General features: G+C 42.3%; 2 protein-coding genes across 3 annotated transcripts in view; both read right to left on the bottom strand.

Moving 5' to 3' along the window:
* Positions 1 to 428: 428 nt before the first annotated feature.
* Positions 429 to 28,000, bottom strand: part of SLC4A11 (solute carrier family 4 member 11) — a 135,517-nt gene continuing 107,945 nt past the window's right edge. For both annotated transcript variants that reach the window (XM_040419333.1, XM_040419334.1), the window contains exons 13-20: positions 27,521 to 27,594; positions 24,689 to 24,938; positions 23,755 to 23,861; positions 15,293 to 15,461; positions 14,641 to 14,814; positions 13,616 to 13,811; positions 3,048 to 3,217; positions 429 to 2,700 (exon numbers count right to left, since the gene is read on the bottom strand). In XM_040419333.1, the coding sequence (XP_040275267.1) occupies positions 2,637 to 2,700; positions 3,048 to 3,217; positions 13,616 to 13,811; positions 14,641 to 14,814; positions 15,293 to 15,461; positions 23,755 to 23,861; positions 24,689 to 24,938; positions 27,521 to 27,594 (1,204 nt within the window). In that variant the 3' untranslated portion in view covers positions 429 to 2,636. The remainder of the gene's footprint in view (positions 2,701 to 3,047; positions 3,218 to 13,615; positions 13,812 to 14,640; positions 14,815 to 15,292; positions 15,462 to 23,754; positions 23,862 to 24,688; positions 24,939 to 27,520; positions 27,595 to 28,000) is intronic.
* Positions 6,084 to 9,322, bottom strand: LOC120990491 (multiple epidermal growth factor-like domains protein 6). The gene is made up of 6 exons (XM_040419335.1): positions 8,832 to 9,322; positions 8,306 to 8,767; positions 7,978 to 8,241; positions 7,459 to 7,590; positions 7,296 to 7,394; positions 6,084 to 7,163 (listed from the first exon to the last, which is right to left on the bottom strand). Exons 1-6 carry the CDS (start codon positions 9,243 to 9,245, stop codon positions 7,068 to 7,070), a joined length of 1,467 nt encoding a protein of 488 aa, XP_040275269.1. The 5' UTR covers positions 9,246 to 9,322; the 3' UTR covers positions 6,084 to 7,067.

Below are 28,000 nucleotides of genomic sequence, written 5' to 3'. Positions count from 1 at the left end.
GGGTTTAGTGTCCGTTTCAGGTTGGGATATACTGTCAAATCGTACACAGGTTGCAATTGTAGTCAATGATGGCAAAGTGAGACCAAAAAGAAAACATGGTTGGATTTAGCGCGACTGTCATGTGGGGGTTTCAAACGGACCTGCAGTACATAGGGACAATCATTAGATTGCGATTTCCAAGTTGGCCCTAGCCTAAGACATGGAAGAAAGTTACACACTGGAGGTCTAGGACCCTCACTGGTCTCCTGAACGTCTTGAGATGATGTGATGTGTTAGACAGGTGGCTGGATCAGAGCAGAAGGGACGTGTGTGAAATGTGTAGGACCACTCGATTTAGTGCTCTGCTTGTGCTCCCCCAGCACGTCTATATAAAACCAAATCCATATATCACTCCAGGGACTACAGAACCAGTAACACACGCAGACCGCTCTTGTTTAAACCATCGTTTATTAATAGAATTTTTCTTCGGTGCTTTGTTCTCTTTGATTCCAGACATCTCAAATATTTACAAAAATTGACCCGCTCAAAGCAAACGGTAGACTTAAAGCAGCACTTATGTAGTATATACTGTATACATATATATATATAGGTCCCCATCTGAAATCGAGCATGCACTGTACTGGTAAGGACTTGCACAGCTTCGAAGGGATGAATGGCAAGAAACCGTTCTCCATCACATAGTGTCGTGACTACAGGAACCGGTATAGATGGATTCATCTGAGGTCACAACATAAAGAACACACACACAAAAAAAACGTATGGACAACATGGTCAAGGTCAACTTCTACCAAAGCGAAAGTGACTCAATGAAGTCCCTTGCAGACATTTTTTTGAATAGTTTGCTCTGTCAGATTCTGTGCAGTCAAGTGCTTCTCGTGATACTTAGTATCCATATAATCCACAGCATGCTCAACGTCAGAGGGTACAGGATTGTTTCATCGCCCAAAAACATGAATTGCTGTCTTAAGTAACCGGGTTTCATACAATGCAAAAGAGAAAAAAACAAAAATAAAGCTATAAATTCTAAGGAAACCACTGCAAACTGAGTAACAGAACAAAATGTCAACATCATAGAGGGTATTAGTCCTTAATCCAACAAGTACGCATTTACAAAAATAATCCTTTCTGGTAAAACGTAACCCGATTTGAACGTCAGCCAGACGTTGAAGTCATCATGCAAAATTCACATCAGATACACCAGAATCTAGAGAGGTCAAGGGCCAGTCTCATCCAGGCGGTAGGACCTTGGTATAGGGGTTGCAAAATACAGACCCGAAATAACCATATTCAGCATCCAAGCAGACAAAAACATCAGCGTAACAGGCGCCTACAAACGTATCTTTGGTGAGATGGTATGGTCCAGGGTCACTGACCTCTACATTCAAAGCAGAAAAATCAGCCGTAAGTGTTACGGATACCGAGATCCACCAGTCGTTGAGATACCACGCTTGACCTTCAGGATGCAAAAGGAGTCACTAGAGCAACATTTTGATTTCAGAAAACAAAAATGGATGGTCTCGTAGGAGACGGTCCAGGCGTGAAGCACAAACGGCCAAGCCTGTGCTTGTAGGAAAGTGCAACAGAGTCCAGTTGTTGGTTAGCACAGTGTGGTCGTCCATGTTCTTCGTCAAGCCTCGACGCTACACTGAGAAGAGTAAACGCTCGCCATCACCATCGTGAAGCTGTTGGGCCTTCCAGAAAGAGGTCATATTAAAAAATAAAACCCAAAAACTCTAGTGTGACACCTTTCACTAGTGATGTATAAACATTATACATAAAACATGCATTATCAATGCGCTATGGAGCAAGTATGCATGGAGGTTTGTCAGGATGCACACAGACACACGCACACACACAAAAACAAAAAAAAGACAAAAAAAAAGTGCTGGTATCTGAGTGAATTTGTGCATAATGCCAAGTCGCTGTTGTGCAAATTTGACAGCTTGTATACCTCTTTACTTCAACTACATGGAAAAAAAAACAAAAACATAAAGCCCCAAAGGGGTAAAAGTTAGCTTACATTCTAGGGGCAGGCCTACGAAGGAGAGAAACAAAAACATCATTAACACTTTTGGTTGATCTGCAGACATCGTCATTGCTGTGTGCAGTGACGTAAATAGGTAAAAAGTCCTTTATTTCTCAACCTGACTTATTAAAAAAATAATAAGGAGGCAACACGGACTTCCCACTCTGGAGTCATGTCCCCAATCCAACGGTGTAGAGACAAAAAATTAACTTCAAAGAGTATTGCAAGGTTCCTTAGGAGAAAAATATACATCTTTTTGGCCAGTTCACCACTATAAATCCTGGAAAAGTACTCGAAAATACGAATTCGGTTTTGTGGGATATATAGGATGCTTAAAAAAAATCCCCCAAAAACAATCAACATAGACCGAAGGCCAGGTCCAGAAATGAGAGACAAGCGGGCGCGACCATTGTAGAGCATCTTTGGGGTATTCCAGTTAAGGTCGTCGAGCTCCGCGTCCCCTTGATTCCACTTTGGTCATTGTACAAATCCAAAAAGTTGCAACAATGAAAAATAAAATGCAAACCCGTCCCCTGAAAAATTACGAAACCCTACATTTCCTCCATCGTTAAAGAACGTGGACGCATCTCCGGATGGTTTGAGGCTCTTTCTAATGCTCGGCATCCATAGCATCCAGGTATTTGGACTCGATGATCTTGGGTAGAAGGTTGTATCTAAGAAGGATAACAAGGAGTTAGAGGAAGGGATCTGGAGATGATGATTAGACATGAGACAACTTATATTAGCTGGGGGTTGGATGCAGCTCTGTAGTTCCTGCGTCAGTGCTAATGCAGAACTGCTGATTGTCGGGGATTCGGGGTGTTGGACCACATCAAATATAGATGGCCTATCCTGAGGACCTATCCTAGAAACCCCTTTAAAAGTGGTCATGCTCAGATGCCTCACCGAAGGTGCTGATCAATGGAGATATCTAACCTGTAGATTGTTAGCTCTTATGGGCAGTGACAAAAACTCTAGCTCCACTTCTTCACAACTGATGTGATTGCTCGGACCGGCTTACCTGATGGGTATCATTCCTATCATAATCAGAGGGAAGATCATCTTCATGTAAGGGAGAGGCGACATGCCGAAGCCACATAGGATAACAAGCTGCAAGACCTGGAGCCCCGTGAAGTAGTGAATCTTCCTCTGGGGGACTCTTCTGATGTAATGGGTTGGGGGGTACGCAGTCTGTAGGGGGAAAACAATACACACACACTGATACAACGCTGGAAACCAGTAGGATAAACCACAAGCGTCAGTAAGGCTGTAGGGTGCATGCACACGTTCAGGATTCATGTGCGGAGAATCCACACCGAAATCCGCAGGCAAATCTGTGCGGTCAATCTGCATCAATTGGGGCGGATTTGGTGCGGATTTTACTAAGTGAATGAAGAAAATCCGGTCAGGAAAAAAGAAAAAAAATATTTGACATGTTGCGGATTTTAAAATCCGCACCGCAGGTCAAAATCCGCACGCAAAAAATCTGCATCGTATGCATTGAGAATTTCAAATTCTCATAGAATACAATGTACATGACCTACGGTGCGTATTTTCCGCATGCAAATCCGCGCTAAAAATCCGCAAGCAATCCTGATCGTGTGCATTTAGCCTAAGACTAGCAGCCGGTGCTCATTGTGCTCCATAGTACACTCACTGAGCAAACATCCTGCACCAGGAAGATGTGAGAATGAAGCTGTGTGCAGATGTGATGATATGTGTGCGTGATTACAATATCAGAGGAAAGAAGATGAATATTGGGGAAACTGCACAACTGAAGGAGGCTCTAGGACCCTGTTGTGTCACCTCTAGCCTGGATACAAGATGAGATACGGCCTCTACCCTGGATACAAGATCAGATACGGCCTCTAGCCTGGATACAACATGAGATACGGCCTCTACCCTGGATATAAGATGAGATACGGCCTCTAGCCTGGATACAAGATGAGATACGGCCTCTACCCTGGATACAAGATCAGATACGGCCTCTAGCCTGGATACAACATGAGATACGGCCTCTACCCTGGATATAAGATGAGATACGGCCTCTAGCCCGGATACAAGAAGAGATACGGCCTCTAGCCTGGATACAACATGAGATACGGCCTCTAGCCTGGATACAACATGAGATACGGCCTCTAGCCTGGATACAACATGAGATACGGCCTCTAGCCTGGATGCAAGATAAGATACGGCCTCTAGCCTGGATACAACATGGGATACGGCCTCTAGCCTGAATACAAGATAAGATACAGCCTCTAGCCTGGATACAAGATGAGATACGGCCTCTAGCCTGGATACAAGATGAGATACAGCCTCTAGCCTGGAAACAACATGAGATACGGCCTCTAGCCTGGATACAACATGAGATACGGCCTCTAGCCTGGATACAACATGAGATACGGCCTCTAGCCTGGATACAACATGAGATACGGCCTCTAGCCTGGATACAACATGAGATACGGCCTCTAGCCTGGATGCAAGATAAGATACGGCCTCTAGCCTGGATACAACATGGGATACGGCCTCTAGCCTGAATACAAGATAAGATACAGCCTCTAGCCTGGATACAAGATGAGATACGGCCTCTAGCCTGGATACAAGATGAGATACGGCCTCTAGCCTGGATACAAGATGAGATACAGCCTCTAGCCTGGATACAACATGAGATACAGCCTCTAGCCTGAATACAACATGAGATACGGCCTCTAGCCTGGATACAACATGAGATACGTCCTCTAGCCTGGATACAAGATAAGATACAGCCTCTAGCCTGGATACAACATGAGATACGGCCTCTAGCCTGGATACAACATGAGATACAGCATCTAGCCTGAATACAACATGAGATACGGCCTCTAGCCTGGATACAACATGAGATACGGCCTCTAGCCTGGATACAACATGAGATACGGCCTCTAGCCTGGATGCAAGATAAGATACGGCCTCTAGCCTGGATACAACATGGGATACGGCCTCTAGCCTGAATACAAGATAAGATACAGCCTCTAGCCTGGATACAAGATGAGATACGGCCTCTAGCCTGGATACAAGATGAGATACAGCCTCTAGCCTGGATACAAGATGAGATACAGCCTCTAGCCTGGATACAACATGAGATACAGCCTCTAGCCTGGATACAACATGAGATACAGCCTCTAGCCTGAATACAACATGAGATACGGCCTCTAGCCTGGATACAACATGAGATACGTCCTCTAGCCTGGATACAAGATAAGATACAGCCTCTAGCCTGGATACAACATGAGATACGGCCTCTAGCCTGAATACAACATGAGATACGGCCTCTAGCCTGGATACAAGATAAGATACAGCCTCTAGCCTGGATACAACATGAGATACGGCCTCTAGCCTGGATACAACATGAGATACGTCCTCTAGCCTGGATACAAGATAAGATACAGCCTCTAGCCTGGATACAACATGAGATACGGCCTCTAGCCTGGATACAACATGAGATACGGCCTCTAGCCTGGATACAACATGAGATACGGCCTCTAGCCCGGATACAAGAGGAGATACGGCCTCTAGCCTGGATACAAGATAAGATACAGCCTCTAGCCTGGATACAACATGAGATACGGCCTCTAGCCTGGATACAACATGAGATACGGCCTCTAGCCTGGATACAACATGAGATACGGCCTCTAGCCTGGATACAACATGAGATACGGCCTCTAGCCTGGATGCAAGATAAGATATGGCCTCTAGCCTGGATACAACATGGGATACGGCCTCTAGCCTGAATACAAGATAAGATACAGCCTTTAGCCTGGATACAAGATGAGATACGGCCTCTAGCCTGGATACAAGATGAGATACAGCCTCTAGCCTGGATACAAGATGAGATACAGCCTCTAGCCTGGATACAAGATGAGATACAGCCTCTAGCCTGAATACAACATGAGATACGCCCTCTAGCCTGGATACAAGATTAGATACGGCCTCTAGCCTGGATACAACATGAGATACGGCCTCTAGCCTGAATACAACATGAGATACGGCCTCTAGCCTGGATACAAGATGAGTTACAGCCTCTAGCCTGGATACAACATGAGATTCGGCCTCTAGCCTGGATACAACATGAGATTCGGCCTCTAGCCTGGATACAAGAGGAGTTGGAAGCTATAACTACTAGGGTTGACCGACTGTCATATGTGATGGCTCCTCAGATGATCACACCAGCAGCTGGAGCAATGTGTCGCTCCACCTCCACAGCCAAGGCAGGATTGAAGCGCCCACCAAGAGGTCTCCATACTTGAACACAGCTCTTGTAGGATCCCAAACAGAACCTGTATTCATCACTAAAGACAATACAGTTCCAGCCCTTACCAGTCCATGTTCATCCTTCTTAACATCACTGCTAACAAAGGTGATGGTGGCTGGCTGTCAATGGCAGGACATGTAATGGGCGCCATGACACCAAATTTTCTTATTCTAAGCCCCTGGAAATAGTCCGGGCAGAGACAGAGGTGTGTAATGAAGGAGCCACCTGTGTCTGGATGGTGGACAACAAAACTGTGGGAGCTGCTCGTGCTTGTCAGCAGATCAAACATTACTCTCTACCGGTGGTCTATCTCAGCCGTCCAGAGCCTATTCACCATGTGTTTTTGTGCCCTCACATAACAACCACTCCCAGAACGTCCTAGATGGCGGGTAATTTATCTAAATGATCCTGAATCTCTCAGACCAATGATGTGCCCGCTCTCAAAGTCTGTCAACTGGGCAAAATGTCTTCAAGTGCACTGTGGAAGCATGTCCAGCAGTCAACAATCGCTCACCAAGAGGTACACTACCCAAAAGTAGCCTCTGAGAGCCTTTTTAAAGGGTACCGGGAAGTACTTGTACACCCTCTTGGGGCAAGACCCAGGGTCTAATTAGACCACACCGGTAATCACTTATACTGTATATCTGCCTAATACATAACTGCAGGCTGAGTTTTGACGCAATCCGACATTTCTATCTGGGTGCGGAATATTTTTTGTCAAAGTGTATGTACATTTCATACAAATCCAGTAGTTCAAGATATCCGATAATCCGCCATCAGGGATATGTATGTTAATGTACCACCACCATCGACCTCCCTGCATGTGACTATACAGACACCACCATCGACCTCCCTGCATGTGACCATACAGACACCACCGACCTCTCTGCATGTGACCATACAGATACCACCGACCTCCCTGCATGTGACCATACAGATACCACCGACCTCCCTGCATGTGACCATACAGATACCACCGACCTCCCTGCATGTGACTATACAGACACCACCGACCTCCCTGCATGTGACCATACAGACACCACCGACCTCCCTGCATGTGACCATACAGACACCACCGACCTCCCTGCATGTGAACATACAGATACCACCGACTTCCCTGTATGTGACCATAGACACCACCGACCTCCCTGCATGTGACTATACAGACACCACCGACCTCCCTGCATGTGACTATACAGACACCACCGACCTCTCTGCATGTGACTATACAGACACCACCGACCTCTCTGCATGTGACTATACAGACACCACCGACCTCCTTGCATGTGACTATACAGACACCACCGACCTCCCTGCATGTGACCATAGACACCACGACCTCCCTGCATGTGACTATACAGATACCACCGACCTCCCTGCATGTGACCATACAGATACCACCGACCTCCCTGCATGTGACCATACAGATAACACCGACCTCCCTGCATGTGACCATAGACACCACCGACCTCCCTGCATGTGACCATACAGATACCACCGACCTCCCTGCATGTGACCATACAGATACCACCGACCTCCCTGCATGTGACCATAGACACCACCGACCTCCCTGCATGTGACTATACAGACACCACCGACCTCCCTGCATGTGACCATAGACACCACCGACCTCCCTGCATGTGACTATACAGACACCACCGACCTCCCTGCATGTGACTATACAGACACCACCGACCTCTCTGCATGTGACCATACAGACACCACCGACCTCTCTGCATGTGACTATACAGACACCACCGACCTCCCTGCATGTGACCATACAGATACCACCGACCTCCCTGCATGTGACCATACAGATACCACCGACCTCCCTGCATGTGACTATACAGACACCACCGACCTCCCTGCATGTGACTATACAGACACCACCGACCTCCCTGCATGTGACCATACAGACACCACCGACCTCCCTGCATGTGACCATACAGATACCACCGACTTCCCTGCATGTGACCATAGACACCACCGACCTCCCTGCATGTGACTATACAGACACCACCGACCTCCCTGCATGTGACTATACAGACACCACCGACCTCTCTGCATGTGACTATACAGACACCACCGACCTCTCTGCATGTGACTATACAGACACCACCGACCTCCTTGCATGTGACCATACAGATACCACCGACCTCTCTGCATGTGACTATACAGACACCACCGACCTCCCTGCATGTGACTATACAGACACCACCGACCTCCCTGCATGTGACCATACAGACACCACCGACCTCCCTGCATGTGACCATACAGACACCACCCACCTCCCTGCATGTGACCATACAGACACCACCGACCTCCCTGCATGTGACCATACAGACACCACTGACCTCCCTGCATGTGACCATACAGACACCACCGACCTCCCTGCATGTGACCATACAGACACCACCTACCTCCCTGCATGTGACCATACAGACACCACCGACCTCCCTGCATGTGACCATACAGACACCACCGACCCCCCTGCATGTGACTATAGACACCACCGACCTCCCTGCATGTGACTATACAGACACCACCGACCTCCCTGCATGTGACTATACAGACACCACCGACCTCTCTGCATGTGACTATACAGACACCACCGACCTCCCTGCATGTGACTATACAGACACCACCGACCTCTCTGCATGTGACCATACAGACACCACCGACCTCCCTGCATGTGACTATACAGACACCACCGACCTCCCTGCATGTGACTATACAGACACCACCGACCTCTCTGCATGTGACTATACAGACACCACCGACCTCCCTGCATGTGACTATACAGACACCACCGACCTCCCTGCATGTGACCATACAGACACCACCGACCTCCCTGCATGTGACCATACAGACACCACCGACCTCCCTGCATGTGACCATACAGATACCACCGACCTCCCTGCATGTGACCATACAGATACCACCGACCTCTCTGCATGTGACTATACAGACACCACCGACCTCCCTGCATGTGACTATACAGACACCACCGACCTCTCTGCATGTGACTATATAGACACATATATATGTGACTGCTGCCTTCTATCTATACTGATATATATGTGACTGCTGCCCTCTATCTATACTGATATATACGTGACTGCTGCCTTCTATCTATACTGATATATATGTGACTGCTGCCCTCTATCTATACTGATATATACGTGACTGCTGCCTTCTATCTATACTGATATATATGTGACTGCTGCCCTCTATCTATACTGATATATATGTGACTGCTGCCCTCTATCTATACTGATATATATGTGACTGCTGCCCTCTATCTATACTGATATATATGTGACTGCTGCCTTCTATCTATACTGATATATATGTGACTGCTGCCTTCTATCTATACTGATATATATGTGACTGCTGCCCTCTATCTATACTGATATATATGTGACTGCTGCCTTCTATCTATACTGATATATATGTGACTGCTGCCTTCTATCTATACTGATATATATGTGACTGCTGCCCTCTATCTATACTGATATATACGTGACTGCTGCCTTCTATCTATACTGATATATATGTGACTGCTGCCTTCTATCTATACTGATATATATGTGACTGCTGCCCTCTATCTATACTGATATATATGTGACTGCTGCCCTCTATCTATACTGATATATATGTGACTGCTGCCTTCTATCTATACTGATATATATGTGACTGCTGCCCTCTATCTATACTGATATATACGTGACTGCTGCCTTCTATCTATACTGATATATATGTGACTGCTGCCTTCTATCTATACTGATATATATGTGACTGCTGCCCTCTATCTATACTGATATATATGTGACTGCTGCCCTCTATCTATACTGATATATATGTGACTGCTGCCCTCTATCTATACTGATATATATGTGACTGCTGCCCTCTATCTATACTGATATATATGTGACTGCTGCCCTCTATCTATACTGATATATACGTGACTGCTGCCCTCTGTCTATACTGATATATACGTGACTGCTGCCCTCTATCTATACTGATATATACGTGACTGCTGCCTTCTATCTATACTGATATATATGTGACTGCTGCCTTCTATCTATACTGATATATATGTGACTGCTGCCTTCTATCTATACTGATATATATGTGACTGCTGCCCTCTATCTATACTGATATATATGTGACTGCTGCCTTCTATCTATACTGATATATATGTGACTGCTGCCCTCTATCTATACTGATATATACGTGACTGCTGCCCTCTGTCTATACTGATATATATGTGACTGCTGCCCTCTATCTATACTGATATATACGTGACTGCTGCCTTCTATCTATACTGATATATACGTGACTGCTGCCTTCTATCTATACTGATATATACGTGACTGCTGCCTTCTATCTATACTGATATATATGTGACTGCTGCCTTCTATCTATACTGATATATATGTGACTGCTGCCTTCTATCTATACTGATATATATGTGACTGCTGCCCTCTATCTATACTGATATATATGTGACTGCTGCCTTCTATCTATACTGATATATATGTGACTGCTGCCTTCTATCTATACTGATATATATGTGACTGCTGCCTTCTATCTATACTGATATATATGTGACTGCTGCATTCTATCTATACTGATATATATGTGACTGCTGCCCTCTATCTATACTGATATATATGTGACTGCTGCCTTCTATCTATACTGATATATATGTGACTGCTGCCTTCTATCTATACTGATATATATGTGACTGCTGCCCTCTATCTATACTGATATATATGTGACTGCTGCCCTCTATCTATACTGATATATATGTGACTGCTGCCCTCTGTCTATACTGATATATATGTGACTGCTGCCCTCTATCTATACTGATATATATGTGACTGCTGCCCTCTATCTATACTGATATATATGTGACTGCTGCCCTCTATCTATACTGATATATATGTGACTGCTGCCCTCTATCTATACTGATATATACGTGACTGCTGCCTTCTATCTATACTGATATATATGTGACTGCTGCCCTCTATCTATACTGATATATATGTGACTGCTGCCCTCTATCTATACTGATATATATGTGACTGCTGCCTTCTATCTATACTGATATATATGTGACTGCTGCCCTCTATCTATACTGATATATATATGTGACTGCTGCCCTCTATCTATACTGATATATACGTGACTGCTGCCCTCTATCTATACTGATATATGTGTGACTGCTGCCCTCTATCTATACTGATATATATGTGACTGCTGCCCTCTATCTATACTGATATATATGTGACTGCTGCCTTCTATCTATACTGATATATACGTGACTGCTGCCTTCTATCTATACTGATATATATGTGACTGCTGCCTTCTATCTATACTGATATATATGTGACTGCTGCCCTCTATCTATACTGATATATATGTGACTGCTGCCCTCTATCTATACTGATATATATGTGACTGCTGCCTTCTATCTATACTGATATATATGTGACTGCTGCCTTCTATCTATACTGATATATATGTGACTGCTGCCTTCTATCTATACTGATATATATGTGACTGCTGCCTTCTATCTATACTGATATATATGTGACTGCTGCCCTCTATCTATACTGATATATATGTGACTGCTGCCCTCTATCTATACTGATATATATGTGACTGCTGCCCTCTATCTATACTGATATATATGTGACTGCTGCCCTCTATCTATACTGATATATATGTGACTGCTGCCTTCTATCTATACTGATATATATGTGACTGCTGCCCTCTATCTATACTGATATATATGTGACTGCTGCCCTCTATCTATACTGATATATATGTGACTGCTGCCCTCTATCTATACTGATATATATGTGACTGCTGCCCTCTATCTATACTGATATATATGTGACTGCTGCCCTCTGTCTATACTGATATATATGTGACTGCTGCCTTCTATCTATACTGATATATATGTGACTGCTGCCTTCTATCTATACTGATATATATGTGACTGCTGCCCTCTATCTATACTGATATATATGTGACTGCTGCCCTCTATCTATACTGATATATATGTGACTGCTGCCCTCTATCTATACTGATATATATGTGACTGCTGCCCTCTATCTATACTGATATATATGTGACTGCTGCCCTCTATCTATACTGATATATATGTGACTGCTGCCCTCTATCTATACTGATATATATGTGACTGCTGCCTTCTATCTATACTGATATATACGTGACTGCTGCCTTCTATCTATACTGATATATACGTGACTGCTGCCTTCTATCTATACTGATATATATGTGACTGCTGCCCTCTATCTATACTGATATATATGTGACTGCTGCCCTCTGTCTATACTGATATATACGTGACTGCTGCCCTCTGTCTATACTGATATATACGTGACTGCTGCCCTCTATCTATACTGATATATACGTGACTGCTGCCTTCTATCTATACTGATATATATGTGACTGCTGCCTTCTATCTATACTGATATATATGTGACTGCTGCCCTCTATCTATACTGATATATATGTGACTGCTGCCCTCTATCTATACTGATATATATGTGACTGCTGCCCTCTATCTATACTGATATATATGTGACTGCTGCCCTCTATCTATACTGATATATATGTGACTGCTGCCCTCTATCTATACTGATATATACGTGACTGCTGCCTTCTATCTATACTGATATATACGTGACTGCTGCCCTCTATCTATACTGATATATACGTGACTGCTGCCCTCTATCTATACTGATATATACGTGACTGCTGCCCTCTATCTATACTGATATATATATGTGACTGCTGCCCTCTATCTATACTGATATATATGTGACTGCTGCCCTCTGTCTATACTGATATATACGTGACTGCTGCCCTCTGTCTATACTGATATATATGTGACTGCTGCCCTCTATCTATACTGATATATACGTGACTGCTGCCCTCTATCTATACTGATATATACGTGACTGCTGCCCTCTGTCTATACTGATATATACGTTGTCGCACACCACTGCCTAGGACTATGACATGACGTAGGCCGTGTTTTCCTGGCTCCTGATGAAGGGTCTCGCGCAGGACCAGGTCTGATCCTACATCCAGACAGGAAGCGATGGAGCCGCTCGCGAGGACCTAAGTAAAACATAGCGGTGCCTTTGATGTGAGCTCCAGGTCACTGACACACACAATACGTCCATTTCCTGGGGAAGCACTAAATGCTTCTCTACCTGCGGCACATCCTGCGCACCCGCCCGCCACCACCGTCCACCTACCTGCTCTTTCAACAGCAGAGCCACCCGCTCAAAGAGCTGGCTGCCGTCAATGGAGGTCAGGGCGATGTACAGGAAAAGGCCGTACAGGACGGGTTTGGGGATCCACTGGAGGGGAAGGGGCAGGAGGAAGAAGGAGAGGCCCACCAGTATGTTTGCCACCAGCGATGTCAGACGCGTCTCCTTCACACTGACAATCCTGTGAGAGACACAAGGGGACAAACATATGGAGAGCTGCTGACCGGCAGGAGAAAACACTGCCACATGCTGCGACTTGTAGTCCTATGGCAGATTAACCGCCCCCCCTACGGATCCGCAACTTACTTACATACAATTTTTTAGGTCTTCTGCTTGCTGTCAATGAATGATTTATGGCGTGAGTGAATTATTTATTTAGGTGCCATCAACCTGGACTCCAGTAAAGACAGAGACTCGTGCCTCTGGTCTAGCCATGCTGGGAGTTGTAGTTGTGCAGCAGGCTGGAGACCACTGACCTGTACCAATATACTGTGACAACCCCCAGCATCCAACAGCGGAGATCAGTCATGGCACGGTTAGGGTCCTTTTAGGTTCTCATCTACAATGTCCCCCATGAGTACAATTCATTTAGATTCATTTCTTAATGTAACTTTATAGCCACCGATGCTTTGCTTTACTGACACACAGCTCCAAATCCTCTGCAAAGACAGAGATTTATATGCGAACATTCCTGTGGCGGCCAATGGAGGGAGCTTGTAGCGCCACATAATAAGCCAGTATACAGGGAGCTCCCCCTAGTGGTGGCAGCCAGAATGCTTAGTATTAAATCTACGTCCACTCTGGAGCTCTGGATCAGAAAAACGAGGCGTTGGTCACGATAAAGATATTTTACCATTTAATCCGCATGGAATTTATAGAACTGAAAACAGCAAGATGGTAAAAGTGTTGCATGTGAAACCAATGTAAGTGTCTGCCATTATAAAGGGTGGGCCCTACGTCTCCCGTGGCACATGAACAGAAGACTCGCCGGCTGCAGGCGGGATACTTACGTCTCGTAGATGTGGCCGTGCTCCACCCTCTCTTCTACATTGGCTAGCGCTCGTACGTGCATCGGCGAGTGCGGGAAGGCTGCATGGATCCAGGGCATTCCAAAAACGGACAGTCCGGTGTTAATAAGCGCCACGAGGAGAAGATCCCAGTGATACGCCGTCCCCTTGACCAGCCTAAAAAAACGGAAAAAAGAAGCTCAATGATCCATCCTCGGTACTGTGCCCTGTCTGTACTCTGCTCCTCCTCGGCAGGGTTACACAGGATCAAAGGACACGCCCACGAGGAGGCAACCATGAAGGGATGCTTCCTCCCGGGACACAAACATGTGACTGCTGCAGCCAATCACAGGAGGTAGGGGGATCGGCGTTGTGGCCACTGAAACCCAGAAAGAGGCCCCATCCCTCCAGGGACACTAGAGCGGCTGAACTGGCTGCCACTTTGGTAAGTACGCCATTGGCTGCAGGTAAGTATACTGCCGGGGTCAGCAGAACAGAGCCCCAGAGGTTATGTATTTGTTCTTTGTAGCTCATGTGGTAGGATCATCTCCCCTGGTGGGCCTGAGGTAGGTACTCAAGTGCTTTCTGCCTGTTAAATACAATGTAATGTGCCCCAACCGACAGGTCTGAAGGCCGTACACAAGCCGAAGCTTACCTGTTCTCAGGTGCGTTGGTGAGGGACGCTACGATGTTCTGTTCTATGAAGAACAACATGGACAGGAGGAACCCTAAGCCCATGGCGCTGGTGATAGAGCCCATGGAGAGCGAGCCGATCGGCGCCAGCACGAACAGACTCTCTGTTTCAATGTAATTGAACTGGGAGACTGTGGAGAGAAAATAAAAACCACATCGAGGGGGTCATGACTGAGCATCAATGAGAACGAAGACTGTTACCCTGGGACACCAAATACATACCAAATACAGAGCCTTCAGATTAAGGGTCCATTCACACGACCGTATGGCTTTGCGGATCCGCAAAACACGGACACCGGCCATGTGTGTTCCGCAATTTGCGGACCGCACATGGCCGCAACCATAATAGAAAATGCCTATTCTTGTCCGCGATTGCGGATAAGAATGGGACATGTTCTATCTTTTCTGCGGAGCCGCGGTACGGAATAACGGATGCGGACGGCACGCGGTGTGCTGTCCGCATCTTTTGAGGGCCCACAGAAATGAATGGATCCGCAGACCTTCCGCAAAAAAACGGATCCGTAAATACGGTCGTGTAAATAGACCCCAACGGAGATTCTACATCTTTCCCTAGGAAATAAAATTAAGCCTGCAGTGTAAAGAATGGAGGGTGTTATTCAAGTTGTTCTGGATACACTTAGGATCACGCTTCTTCAGGCCGGGGAATTCGAAACCACCTGGAAACCTGAACCAGATCTCCACACAGGCGACATGTTAGATGTTGTACATAGAGATGTCAGCACCGAGGGCCACAACTGGACACCATGGCCAGAGAGGGGAAAATCGTGCGACTGCCTAAATTTTTATTGGCATACGGTACGACCCGCCTTTCTGTATAAGCGGCATACCCCAAACCTAATGTCCAGGGTAGTCACCAGCCGCCACAAAAAAAACAAAAAACACCACAGAGACTCTAGAGTTTACCTTGGAATGAAAACCTCCATGCTTTATACTGCAGGCTGCATTTAAAGAACTTAAAAACAATGGAAATCAGAAATAATTTCTAGATCAAAAAGTTTCTTCTCCTTTATCCTAACTAAACAGAATTGAATAACTTATAATAATTTTAAAAAAAGCTTAGAAATAAAAAAAACACCCACGCCGAAATTGACAAGGTGTGAAAAACAGCAGCGATGACCTATTCATTTCCAATGAACTGCTAACGTCACTGGAGGACAGAGCGAATTCTTGGCTCTTCTACCTGGGTCTTCCTGGGGTGGAAGGTCTCTGCTATTTGCCAAATTGATCTGAATCAGTTCCTATCACCCCCATTGTGTAAAGAAGGGACCAGGCTGGGCCAAATGTGGAAAGTAGAGAGCCGCACCGCGCGTTCCGAACATCTGGAGATGGAGAGATTGATTCCTCTTCCTGTTTTTTGGTGGACACAATTAAAAAGATTTGGGGGCCAAATTTGAGGAATGGCTTTAGCCCAGAGGTTTCTCACGAAACTGTACAAAATAAAAGGTGGGCGCTCGTCATTTTACGGATGTTTATCCGCAGGCGACGAGTGATAAGTATTCACGCCGGTCCACGACCAGGACAGTCATGGGAAATTCTCGGAAAGCATAGTGACAACCCATAGGAGAGCCGGAACACGTAGGTCGTCCACGACCATTCCTAGATCTCAAAATGGGTGAAGAAAACGTTTAACAACTTACAGATGTTGTTTGTCATAGAGAAGGAGCGCAACAACTCCGAGGGCGAGTATTCCGCGAGGGTGCAATGCGTGATGCGAACGCGTTACGCCCGCACGGAATCCGGACCCCTTCATTTCAATGGGGCTGTGTACATGTGCGTTGGTTTTCACGCATCACTTGTGCATTGCGTGAAAATAGCAGCACGTTATATATTCTGCGATTTTCACGCAACGCAGACCCCATAGACGTGAATGGAGCTGTGTGAAAATTGCATCGCACCCGCAAGCAAGTGCGGATGCGATGCGTTTTTCACGGATGGTTGCTAAGAAATGTTGTTTGTATACATTCAAGTTTTTTTATCACGCGCGTGAAAAACGCATCAAAACGCATTGCACCCGCACAGAAAAAACTGAACGCGATCGCAGGCAAAACTGAAGGACTTTGTATTTTTCACTGAAACCATTCGCAACGCATCCGGACCTAATCCGCACACGCTCGTCTGCAAGGGGCCTTTAAGGGCTAGTTCACACTCAGATTTTGGCCTCATGCACACGACCGTTCAGTTTTTTGCGGTCCGCAAACCGCAGATCCGCAAAAATGCCTATTCTTGTCCACAAAACAGACAGGAATAGGACATGCTCTATTTTTTTCGCGGGGCCACGGAACGGAGCAACAGATGCGGACAGCATCTTTTGCGGCCCCATTCAAGTGAATGGGTCCGCACCCTAGCCACAAAAACTGCGGCTTGGATGCAGACCCGAAATACAGTCGTGTGCATGAGGCCTAAATACATTGATTATAGAGGGTTTCTCAAAATGTAAATTTGTGCTGATTCTGAAGTCCATGAGATGGTCCTATCAGTGACAGACAGCAATCTGTAAGTACAGTCATGAAGGGAAGACCGTCTCCGGGACTTCAACCCCCAGAATGAGCAGGAATAATAATGAATAAAACACACGTTTTACTGAATCTATTCCCATAAAAGTATATATCAATCTTCTCAATCTGTACAAGAATATAACTACTATAATACTGCTCCTATGTACAAGAATATAACTACTATAATACTGCTCCTATGTACAAGAATATAACTACTATAATACTGCCTCCTATGTACAAGAATATAACTACTATAATACTGCTCCTATATACAAGAATATAACTACTATAATACTGCTCCTATGTACAAGAATATAACTACTATAATACTGACTCCTATGTACAGGAATATAACTACTATAATACTGCCTCCTATGTACAAGAATATAACTGCTATAATACTGCTCCTATGTACAAGAATATAACTACTATAATACTGCTCCTATGTACAAGAATATAACTACTATAATACTGCTCCTATGTACAAGAATATAACTACTATAATACTGCTCCTATGTACAAGAATATAACTACTATAATACTGCTCCTATGTACAGGAATATAACTACTATAATACTGCTCCTATGTACAAGAATATAACTACTATAATACTACTCCTATGTACAAGAATATAACTACTATAATACTGCTCCTATGTACAAGAATATAACTACTATAATACTGCTCCTATGTACAAGAATATAACTACTATAATACTGCTCCTATGTACAAGAATATAACTACTATAATACTGCTCCTATGTACAAGAATATAACTACTATAATACTGCCTCCTATGTACAAGAATATAACTACTATAATACTGCCTCCTATGTACAAGAATATAACTACTATAATACTGCTCCTATGTACAGGAATATAACTACTATAATACTGCTCCTATGTACAAGAATATAACTACTATAATACTGCCTCCTATGTACAAGAATATTACTACTATAATACTGCTCCTATGTACAAGAATATAACTACTATAATACTGCTCCTATGTACAAGAATATAACTACTATAATACTGCTCCTATGTACAAGAATATAACTACTATAATACTGCTCCTATGTACAAGAATATAACTACTATAATACTGCTCCTATGTACAGGAATATAACTACTATAATACTGCTCCTATGTACAAGAATATAACTACTATAATACTGCTCCTATGTACAAGAATATAACTACTATAATACTGCCTCCTATGTACAAGAATATAACTACTATAATACTGCTCCTATATACAAGAATATAACTACTATAATACTGCTCCTATGTACAAGAATATAACTACTATAATACTGACTCCTATGTACAGGAATATAACTACTATAATACTGCCTCCTATGTACAAGAATATAACTGCTATAATACTGCTCCTATGTACAAGAATATAACTACTATAATACTGCTCCTATGTACAAGAATATAACTACTATAATACTGCTCCTATGTACAAGAATATAACTACTATAATACTGCTCCTATGTACAAGAATATAACTACTATAATACTGCTCCTATGTACAGGAATATAACTACTATAATACTGCTCCTATGTACAAGAATATAACTACTATAATACTACTCCTATGTACAAGAATATAACTACTATAATACTGCTCCTATGTACAAGAATATAACTACTATAATACTGCTCCTATGTACAAGAATATAACTACTATAATACTGCTCCTATGTACAAGAATATAACTACTATAATACTGCTCCTATGTACAAGAATATAACTACTATAATACTGCCTCCTATGTACAAGAATATAACTACTATAATACTGCCTCCTATGTACAAGAATATAACTACTATAATACTGCTCCTATGTACAGGAATATAACTACTATAATACTGCTCCTATGTACAAGAATATAACTACTATAATACTGCCTCCTATGTACAAGAATATTACTACTATAATACTGCTCCTATGTACAAGAATATAACTACTATAATACTGCTCCTATGTACAAGAATATAACTACTATAATACTGCTCCTATGTACAAGAATATAACTACTATAATACTGCTCCTATGTACAAGAATATAACTACTATAATACTGCTCCTATGTACAGGAATATAACTACTATAATACTGCTCCTATGTACAAGAATATAACTACTATAATACTGCTCCTATGTACAAGAATATAACTACTATAATACTGCCTCCTATGTACAAGAATATAACTACTATAATACTGCCTCCTATGTACAAGAATATAACTACTATAATACTGCTCCTGTGTACAAGAATATAACTACTAGAATACTGCTCCTATGTACAAGAATATAACTACTATAATACTGCTCTTATGTACAATAATATAACTACTATAATACTGCCTCCTATGTACAAGAATATAACTACTATAATACTGCTCCTATGTACAAGAATATAACTACTATAATACTGCTCTTATGTACAATAATATAACTACTATAATACTGCCTCCTATGTACAAGAATATAACTACTATAATACTGCTCCTATGTACAAGAATATAACTACTATAATACTGCTCCTATGTACCAGAGTATTACTACTATAATACTGCCTCCTATGTACAAGAATATAACTACTATAATACTGCCTCCTATGTACAAGAATATAACTACTATAATACTGCTCCTATGTACAAGAATATAACTACTATAATACTGCTCCTATGTACAAGAATATAACTACTATAATACTGCTCCTATGTACAAGAATATAACTACTATAATACTGCTCCTATGTACAAGAATATAACTACTATAATACTGCTCCTATGTACAAGAATATAACTACTATAATACTGCTCCTATGTACAGGAATATAACTACTATAATATTGCTCCTATGTACAAGAATATAACTACTATAATACTGCCTCCTATGTACAAGAATATAACTACTATAATACTGCCTCCTATGTACAAGAATATAACTACTATAATACTGCTCCTGTGTACAAGAATATAACTACTATAATACTGCTCCTATGTACAAGAATATAACTACTATAATACTGCTCCTATGTACAAGAATATAACTACTATAATACTGCTCCTATTTACAAGAATATAACTACTATAATACTGCCTCCTATGTACAAGAATATAACTACTATAATACTGCTTCTATGTACAAGAATATAACTACTATAATACTGCTCCTATGTACAAGAATATAACTACTATAATACTGCTCCTATGTACAAGAATATAACTACTATAATACTGCTCCTATTTACAAGAATATAACTACTATAATACTGCCTCCTATGTACAAGAATATAACTACTATAATACTGCTCCTGTGTACAAGAATATAACTACTATAATACTGCTCCTATGTACAAGAATATAACTACTATAATACTGCTCCTATGTACAAGAATATAACTACTATAATACTGCTCCTATTTACAAGAATATAACTACTATAATACTGCCTCCTATGTACAAGAATATAACTACTATAATACTGCTCCTATGTACAAGAATATAACTACTATAATACTGCTCCTATGTACAAGAATATAACTACTATAATACTGCTCCTATGTACAAGAATATAACTACTATAATACTGCTCCTATTTACAAGAATATAACTACTATAATACTGCCTCCTATGTACAAGAATATAACTACTATAATACTGCTCCTATGTACAGGAATATAACTACTATAATACTGCTCCTATGTACAAGAATATAACTACTATAATACTGCTCCTATGTACAAGAATATAACTACTATAATACTGCCTCCTGTGTACAAGAATATAACTGCTATAATACTGCTCCTATGTACAAGAATATAACTACTATAATACTGCTCCTATGTACAAGAATATAACTACTATAATACTGCTCCTATGTACAAGAATATAACTACTATAATACTGCCTCCTATGTACAAGAATATAACTACTATAGTACTGCTCCTATGTACAAGAATATAACTACTATAGTACTGCTCCTATGTACAAGAATATAACTACTATAATACTGCTCCTATGTACAAGAATATAACTACTATAATACTGCTCCTATGTACAAGAATATAACTACTATAATACTGCCTCCTATGTACAAGAATATAACTACTATAATACTGCTCCTATGTACAAGAATATAACTACTATAATACTGCTCCTATGTACAAGAATATAACTACTATAATACTGCTCCTATGTACAAGAATATAACTACTATAATACTGCCTCCTATGTACAAGACTATAACTACTATAATACTGCTCCTATGTACAAGAATATAACTACTATAATACTGCTCCTATGTACAAGAATATAACTACTATAATACTGCTCCTATGTACAGGAATATAACTACTATAATACTGCTCCTATGTACAAGAATATAACTACTATAATACTGCCTCCTATGTACAAGAATATACCTACTATAATACTACCTCCTATGTACAAGAATATAACTACTATAATACTGCCTCCTATGTACAAGAATATAACTACTATAATACTGCTCCTATGTACAAGAATATAACTACTATAATACTGCTCCTATGTACAAGAATATAACTACTATAATACTGCTACTATGTACAAGAATATAACTACAATAATACTGCCTCCTATGTACAAGAATATAACTACTATAATACTGCTCCTATGTACAAGAATATAACTACTATAATACTGCCTCCTATGTACAAGACTATAACTACTATAATACTGCTCCTATGTACAAGAATATAACTACTATAATACTGCTCCTATGTACAAGAATATAACTACTATAATACTGCTCCTATGTACAGGAATATAACTACTATAATACTGCTCCTATGTACAAGAATATAACTACTATAATACTGCCTCCTATGTACAAGAATATACCTACTATAATACTACCTCCTATGTACAAGAATATAACTACTATAATACTGCCCCCTATGTACAAGAATATAACTGCTATAATACTACTCCTATGTACAGGAATATAACTACTATAATACTGCCTCCTATGTACAAGAATATAACTACTATAATACTGCTCCTATGTACAAGAATATAACTACTATAATACTGCTCCTATGTACAAGAATATAACTACTATAATACTGCTCCTATGTACAAGAATATAACTACTATAATCCTGCCTCCTATGTACAAGAATATAACTACTATAATACTGCTCCTATGTACAAGAATATAACTACTATAATACTGCTCCTATGTACAGGAATATAACTACTATAATACTGCTCCTATGTACAAGAATATACCTACTATAATACTGCCTACTATGTACAGGAATATAACTACTATAATACTGCTCCTATGTACAAGAATATAACTACTATAATACTGCTCCTATGTACAGGAATATAACTACTATAATACTGCCTCCTATGTACAAGAATATAACTACTATAATACTGCTCCTATGTACAAGAATATAACTACTAAAATACTGCTCCTATGTACAAGAATATAACTACTATAATACTGCCTCCTATGTACAAGAATATAACTACTATAATACTGCCTCCTATGTACAAGAATATAACTACTATAATACTGCTCACTATGGAAAGATAAGGTTGAGGTGAATATGGGAACACTCATATATTCCAGTCTTTGGGGTGAAGGTAACGATACATGGGTCTCCAGAGGAGCGGAGGCCTTTTTTAGGCGATTCTTCAGGATTCTGAGGAAACAGATCTCCCTAACACTCCGCGGTCAGACGCATTCAGCAGCCCCAGGGGACCGTGTTATATAAAGATGAAAAGCGTCATAAAAGGATACTTAATCCCCTTTAATTACAACAATAATCCGCTGTCGGCCGCCAACCCCAGGGGCTGCTACTGTTATGGCAACACAAGATTGACCGGCCAACTTACTGCGGATGTCCTGGAAGAAGTACGACCCCACCACGGAGAAGGTCAGGACAGATATAGGCAGCGCACAGTCTGACAGCATTTCCCGAACTCTTGAATGCAGGTAAGGGCTGAAATATAAGGAGGGATCATTTGCATCTCACACAACTGCATCTGCTTATAATCTAACTAAACTTCTGCAAGGATTAAAACACCAAAAATATGTAAAACAAACCAAAAGTAAAAAAAAAAAAATATATATATATATATATATATATATATATATATATATATATATAAAAATACCCTTCCCGTCTAATTGACACCATAACCTCTGTACAGGAACTGGCGTTTTTTTTGCCCCTCTGTGGGTGCTTAGGCACACATTACCCAGACTATGGGTATGACACCACATATATTCGGTGAGATATATCAAGATTGGCGCTTTCTGCACTGGACTGGATATCCCCTGCGCTGCCAGAGGATGCGCCTAGGTGCACACCCCGCATCCTCCTGCAGTCCACTCTGAGCTGCTGTCCAATTCTGGCTTCATTTGCCATAGAAAACTGGTGGGGTGGCTGGTCACACCCCCTTCCTGTCCTTGCCACGCCCCATTCCTGTCCTTGCCACGCCCCCTTCCTGTCCTTGCCACACCACCTTCCTGTCCTTGCCACGCCCCCTTCCTGTCCTTGTCAAGTCCCCTTCCTGTCCTTGCCACACCCCCTTAGGGAAAATCCAAGAGATGCAAGCATTTTTTTAAAAGCCGCAAACACGTCGGATGTGACTTTTTAATGCTACTTCTCTGGCGCAAGGGAGATGATGAATCTCCCCCACTGAAACAAACCCTTGAGACATCACCAGCAATAGGTCAAGACAGTCTGACTGTAAACAAGAAATGTTTCCATTCACTGACATCAAGTATATATATATATATATATTTTGTACATTATTCATTTACCTCTTCTTGAACTGATACAGAGTGTGCCCGAGCCATAAAGTCCCAAACATCAGCATGAGGCTGAGGACGGCGGACTCCTTCCCGTGCTGTAGATCCTCCTGATCCGCGCCCTGACCGTGCAGGATGGAGCCATTCAGGGTGGAATTGAATACGGTGACGGGAGACAAGGTGGCATTGGGGAGGGGCTCATAAGACTCTGTATGATAATGGAGATTGGGGCCGGGCGCTTCCAGGTAATACTTCTTGAAAACTGTAAGAAAAACAAAAATATAGTCCTGTGGAAATGTCCCTCTGGGCTGCCATAGAAGTCAAATGGAGGCGGAGAAAGCAGAGACTATGCCGTACATCGAAGCCTGGGAGACTGACTACTTTTCAACAAAGACAGTATTTCCAGATGTGTACTAATACACCCCACTAAGACACAATGTCAATGTGCCAGTACAGTAACTGTCCGCACTCCTCCCATCTGTCAGTGATTCAACCAACACGAACGAAGCAGCTTAAGGCTCCGTAGTGCATTGCGGATCCGTAATACACCCGGCCGGCACCCCCATAGAAATGCCTATTCTTGTCCGCAATTGCGACCAAGAATAGGACATGCTCTATTTTCTTGCGGAAGATCAGGGGCGCGCTCCGGAAATGCGGATGCGAACAGCACATCGTGTGCTCTACGAATTTCTTCCAGCCCCATAGAGAATTAATGGGTTCGCACCCGTTCCGAATAATTGCGTAATGGATGCGGACCTATTCTACGGACGTCCGAATGGAGCCTAACCAGCAATTCCTTAAAAATGGCTTCATAATTGTCTGACCACTATTACTGAAATAGAGAATGAAACGTGTTGATAAGTAGCGGTGACAAATCTACTGTACACTGATATTCTAACAGCAGGTGGCTAGCAGGGGTTGAAATGTGTTGGGTTATATAAGATGACCACTATTGGAAGGAGGGACTGAAATGCGCTGATCAATTGAGATGATTACTGTTGGAAGGAGGAATTGAAACGCGCTGATCATTTGAGATGACCACTATTGGGAGGAGGGACTGAAACGCGCTGATCATTTAAGATGATTACTGTTGGGAGGGATTAAAATGCGCTGATCATTTATGATTATCTTTAAAAAGAAAGGATTAAAATGCGCTGATGATTTCAGATGATTACTATTGGAAGGAGTATTTGATAATTTGAAATGATCATTTTAGGGAGTAAAATGCGTTAATTTAAGAAGATTACTGTATTTGAAAGATGGACTGAAAGACGCTTATGAATTTAGGTGACTGCTCTACTGAAAGCAGGGACTGAAACTCACTGAAAATGGCTTAGGGGACAAAGAACAGAGATGAGTAAAATGAGGATTAACTATAAAATAGATGAACTTTGGAAGCAAAGCCTGAAATGCGTTCATAATTTGAGAATCTCTTTACTGACAGGAGGGATTGATACGCACTTATAATTTGAAGTAACCATCATAAAAAGGAGGGACTGAAATACACTGGTAATGGTTTGGTAGCTGTAGAACAGACATGGGGGGAAATTAGGATTAACTGAGACATAGATGGGGCATGGAAGGAGAGTCTGAAATGCGTTGATAAACTGAGATAACTCGATTCAAAGCAGGAACTGGTGCATGTTAATAATTTGAGATCACTTTACTAAAAGCAGGCATTGAAATGTACTGATAATTTGAGATGACCAGTACTGGAAGGAGGGACTGAAATGCGTTGATAAATGTTCAGTAAACAGAATAGAGATGTGTGAAATGAGGATTAACCATAACAGATGGATTGTGAGAGGAAGGGCTGAAACGCATTGCCAAATTGAGAAGATCATTCTACTGAAATCAGGGACTAACATGCAGTGAAGCTGGTTTGGTCGCCGTAGACCGGGGATGGGTGATGTGAGGACTATCACACGGGGGACTGTTCACATCTGTCACAGACAATGGGCTCAGTGTGGCGCGTTTCCATGTGCCTCTTCCTTCACGTGATGAGTGCAGATACATTTGATGGTGACCATGTTGACATTTAGAGGTGACAGATACTTTGAGAGCAGAGACTGAAATGTGATTCTACCATTTTTGGAGCGTGGGCTGAAATGCGTTGATAATAGTTTGGCAGAGACGGGTCAGAGGTGTGTGTGGAGAGGAAACCTATGCCATAGGTGGACTATGTGAGGGTCTACTGTTGTCCACATCTGTACCAGACAATGGCCCTGGAGCCGAGGGTTTCCTTGTATTTTTTCCTTTATGGGATGAGTGCAGATAGTGTTGGATGGAGATTGGAGAGAGCGGGGGACGGTCGGAGCAGAACAGGTGTTACTATGTGTGGTGACCTCTGAATGGATCCAGATGTTTGCAGCTTCCTGCAGCTGTCTCCCCCTCACATCCCCAACCAGCAGCAGAAAGAGGTTGAGAAGTGGAAACTAATGTGGAAACATCTGACCTGCCGAATCATATCAGGAGAACCTCTCAGAGAGGATGGCCTACTGTACGTACTGTACCATCAATGGACAGAGAGAAGCCCCCGGCAACAGCAAAATGGGCTTCGGCACGTTCCTTCATGTAAGACATGGAGGACATGAGAGACTGAAAGGTGTCTATAAAATGTCCCATCTCCCCGTGCTGGCTCCACAACCCGCTCATACAAAATAACCACACAGGCTGTCAGCTCCTCGTAAAAATAATAAAAGGACGCAACTCGACACCAAGATCAAGTGGTATTTACCCCGACATTTACACCCGGAGATCCCCTGGTCCCTTATAATAGCGCAGCCTGTCAGCGGATGCTACAAACACGACGTGAGCGGTTATAAATACGGACACACCACTTACTTTTTATAATCCCTTTCAGTGCATCAAGCACAAATGTTATGGAAATAAAAAGTGCAATAATTTCTTCTGTCGACCTGAAAAATGAGAAATACAATAGTGAGATTGGACGTATAAACCCAACTGGTTCACTAATTCTATGGGGTGCATACTGTAAACTGCATACTTATATTACTTATCCTGTACTTCCAGTATTATACTCCAGAGCTGCACTCACTACCCTGCTAGAGGAGTCACTGTGTACATACATTACTTATCCTGTATTATACTCCAGAGCTGTACTCACTATTCTGCTGGTGGAGTCACTGTGTACATACATTACATTACTTATCCTGTACTGATCCTGAGTTACATCCTGTATTATACTCCAGAGCTGCACTCACTATTCTGCTGGTGCAGTCACTGTGTACATACATTACATTACTTATCCTGTACTGATCCTGAGTTACATCCTGTATTATACTACAGAGCTGCACTCACTAT

This window comes from Bufo bufo, chromosome 2, assembly GCF_905171765.1.
Source record: "Bufo bufo chromosome 2, aBufBuf1.1, whole genome shotgun sequence".
Lineage (NCBI taxonomy): Eukaryota > Metazoa > Chordata > Amphibia > Anura > Bufonidae > Bufo > Bufo bufo.
The sequence above is the reverse complement of the archived record's forward strand: the minus strand, read 5'-3'. Positions and strand labels throughout refer to the sequence as shown.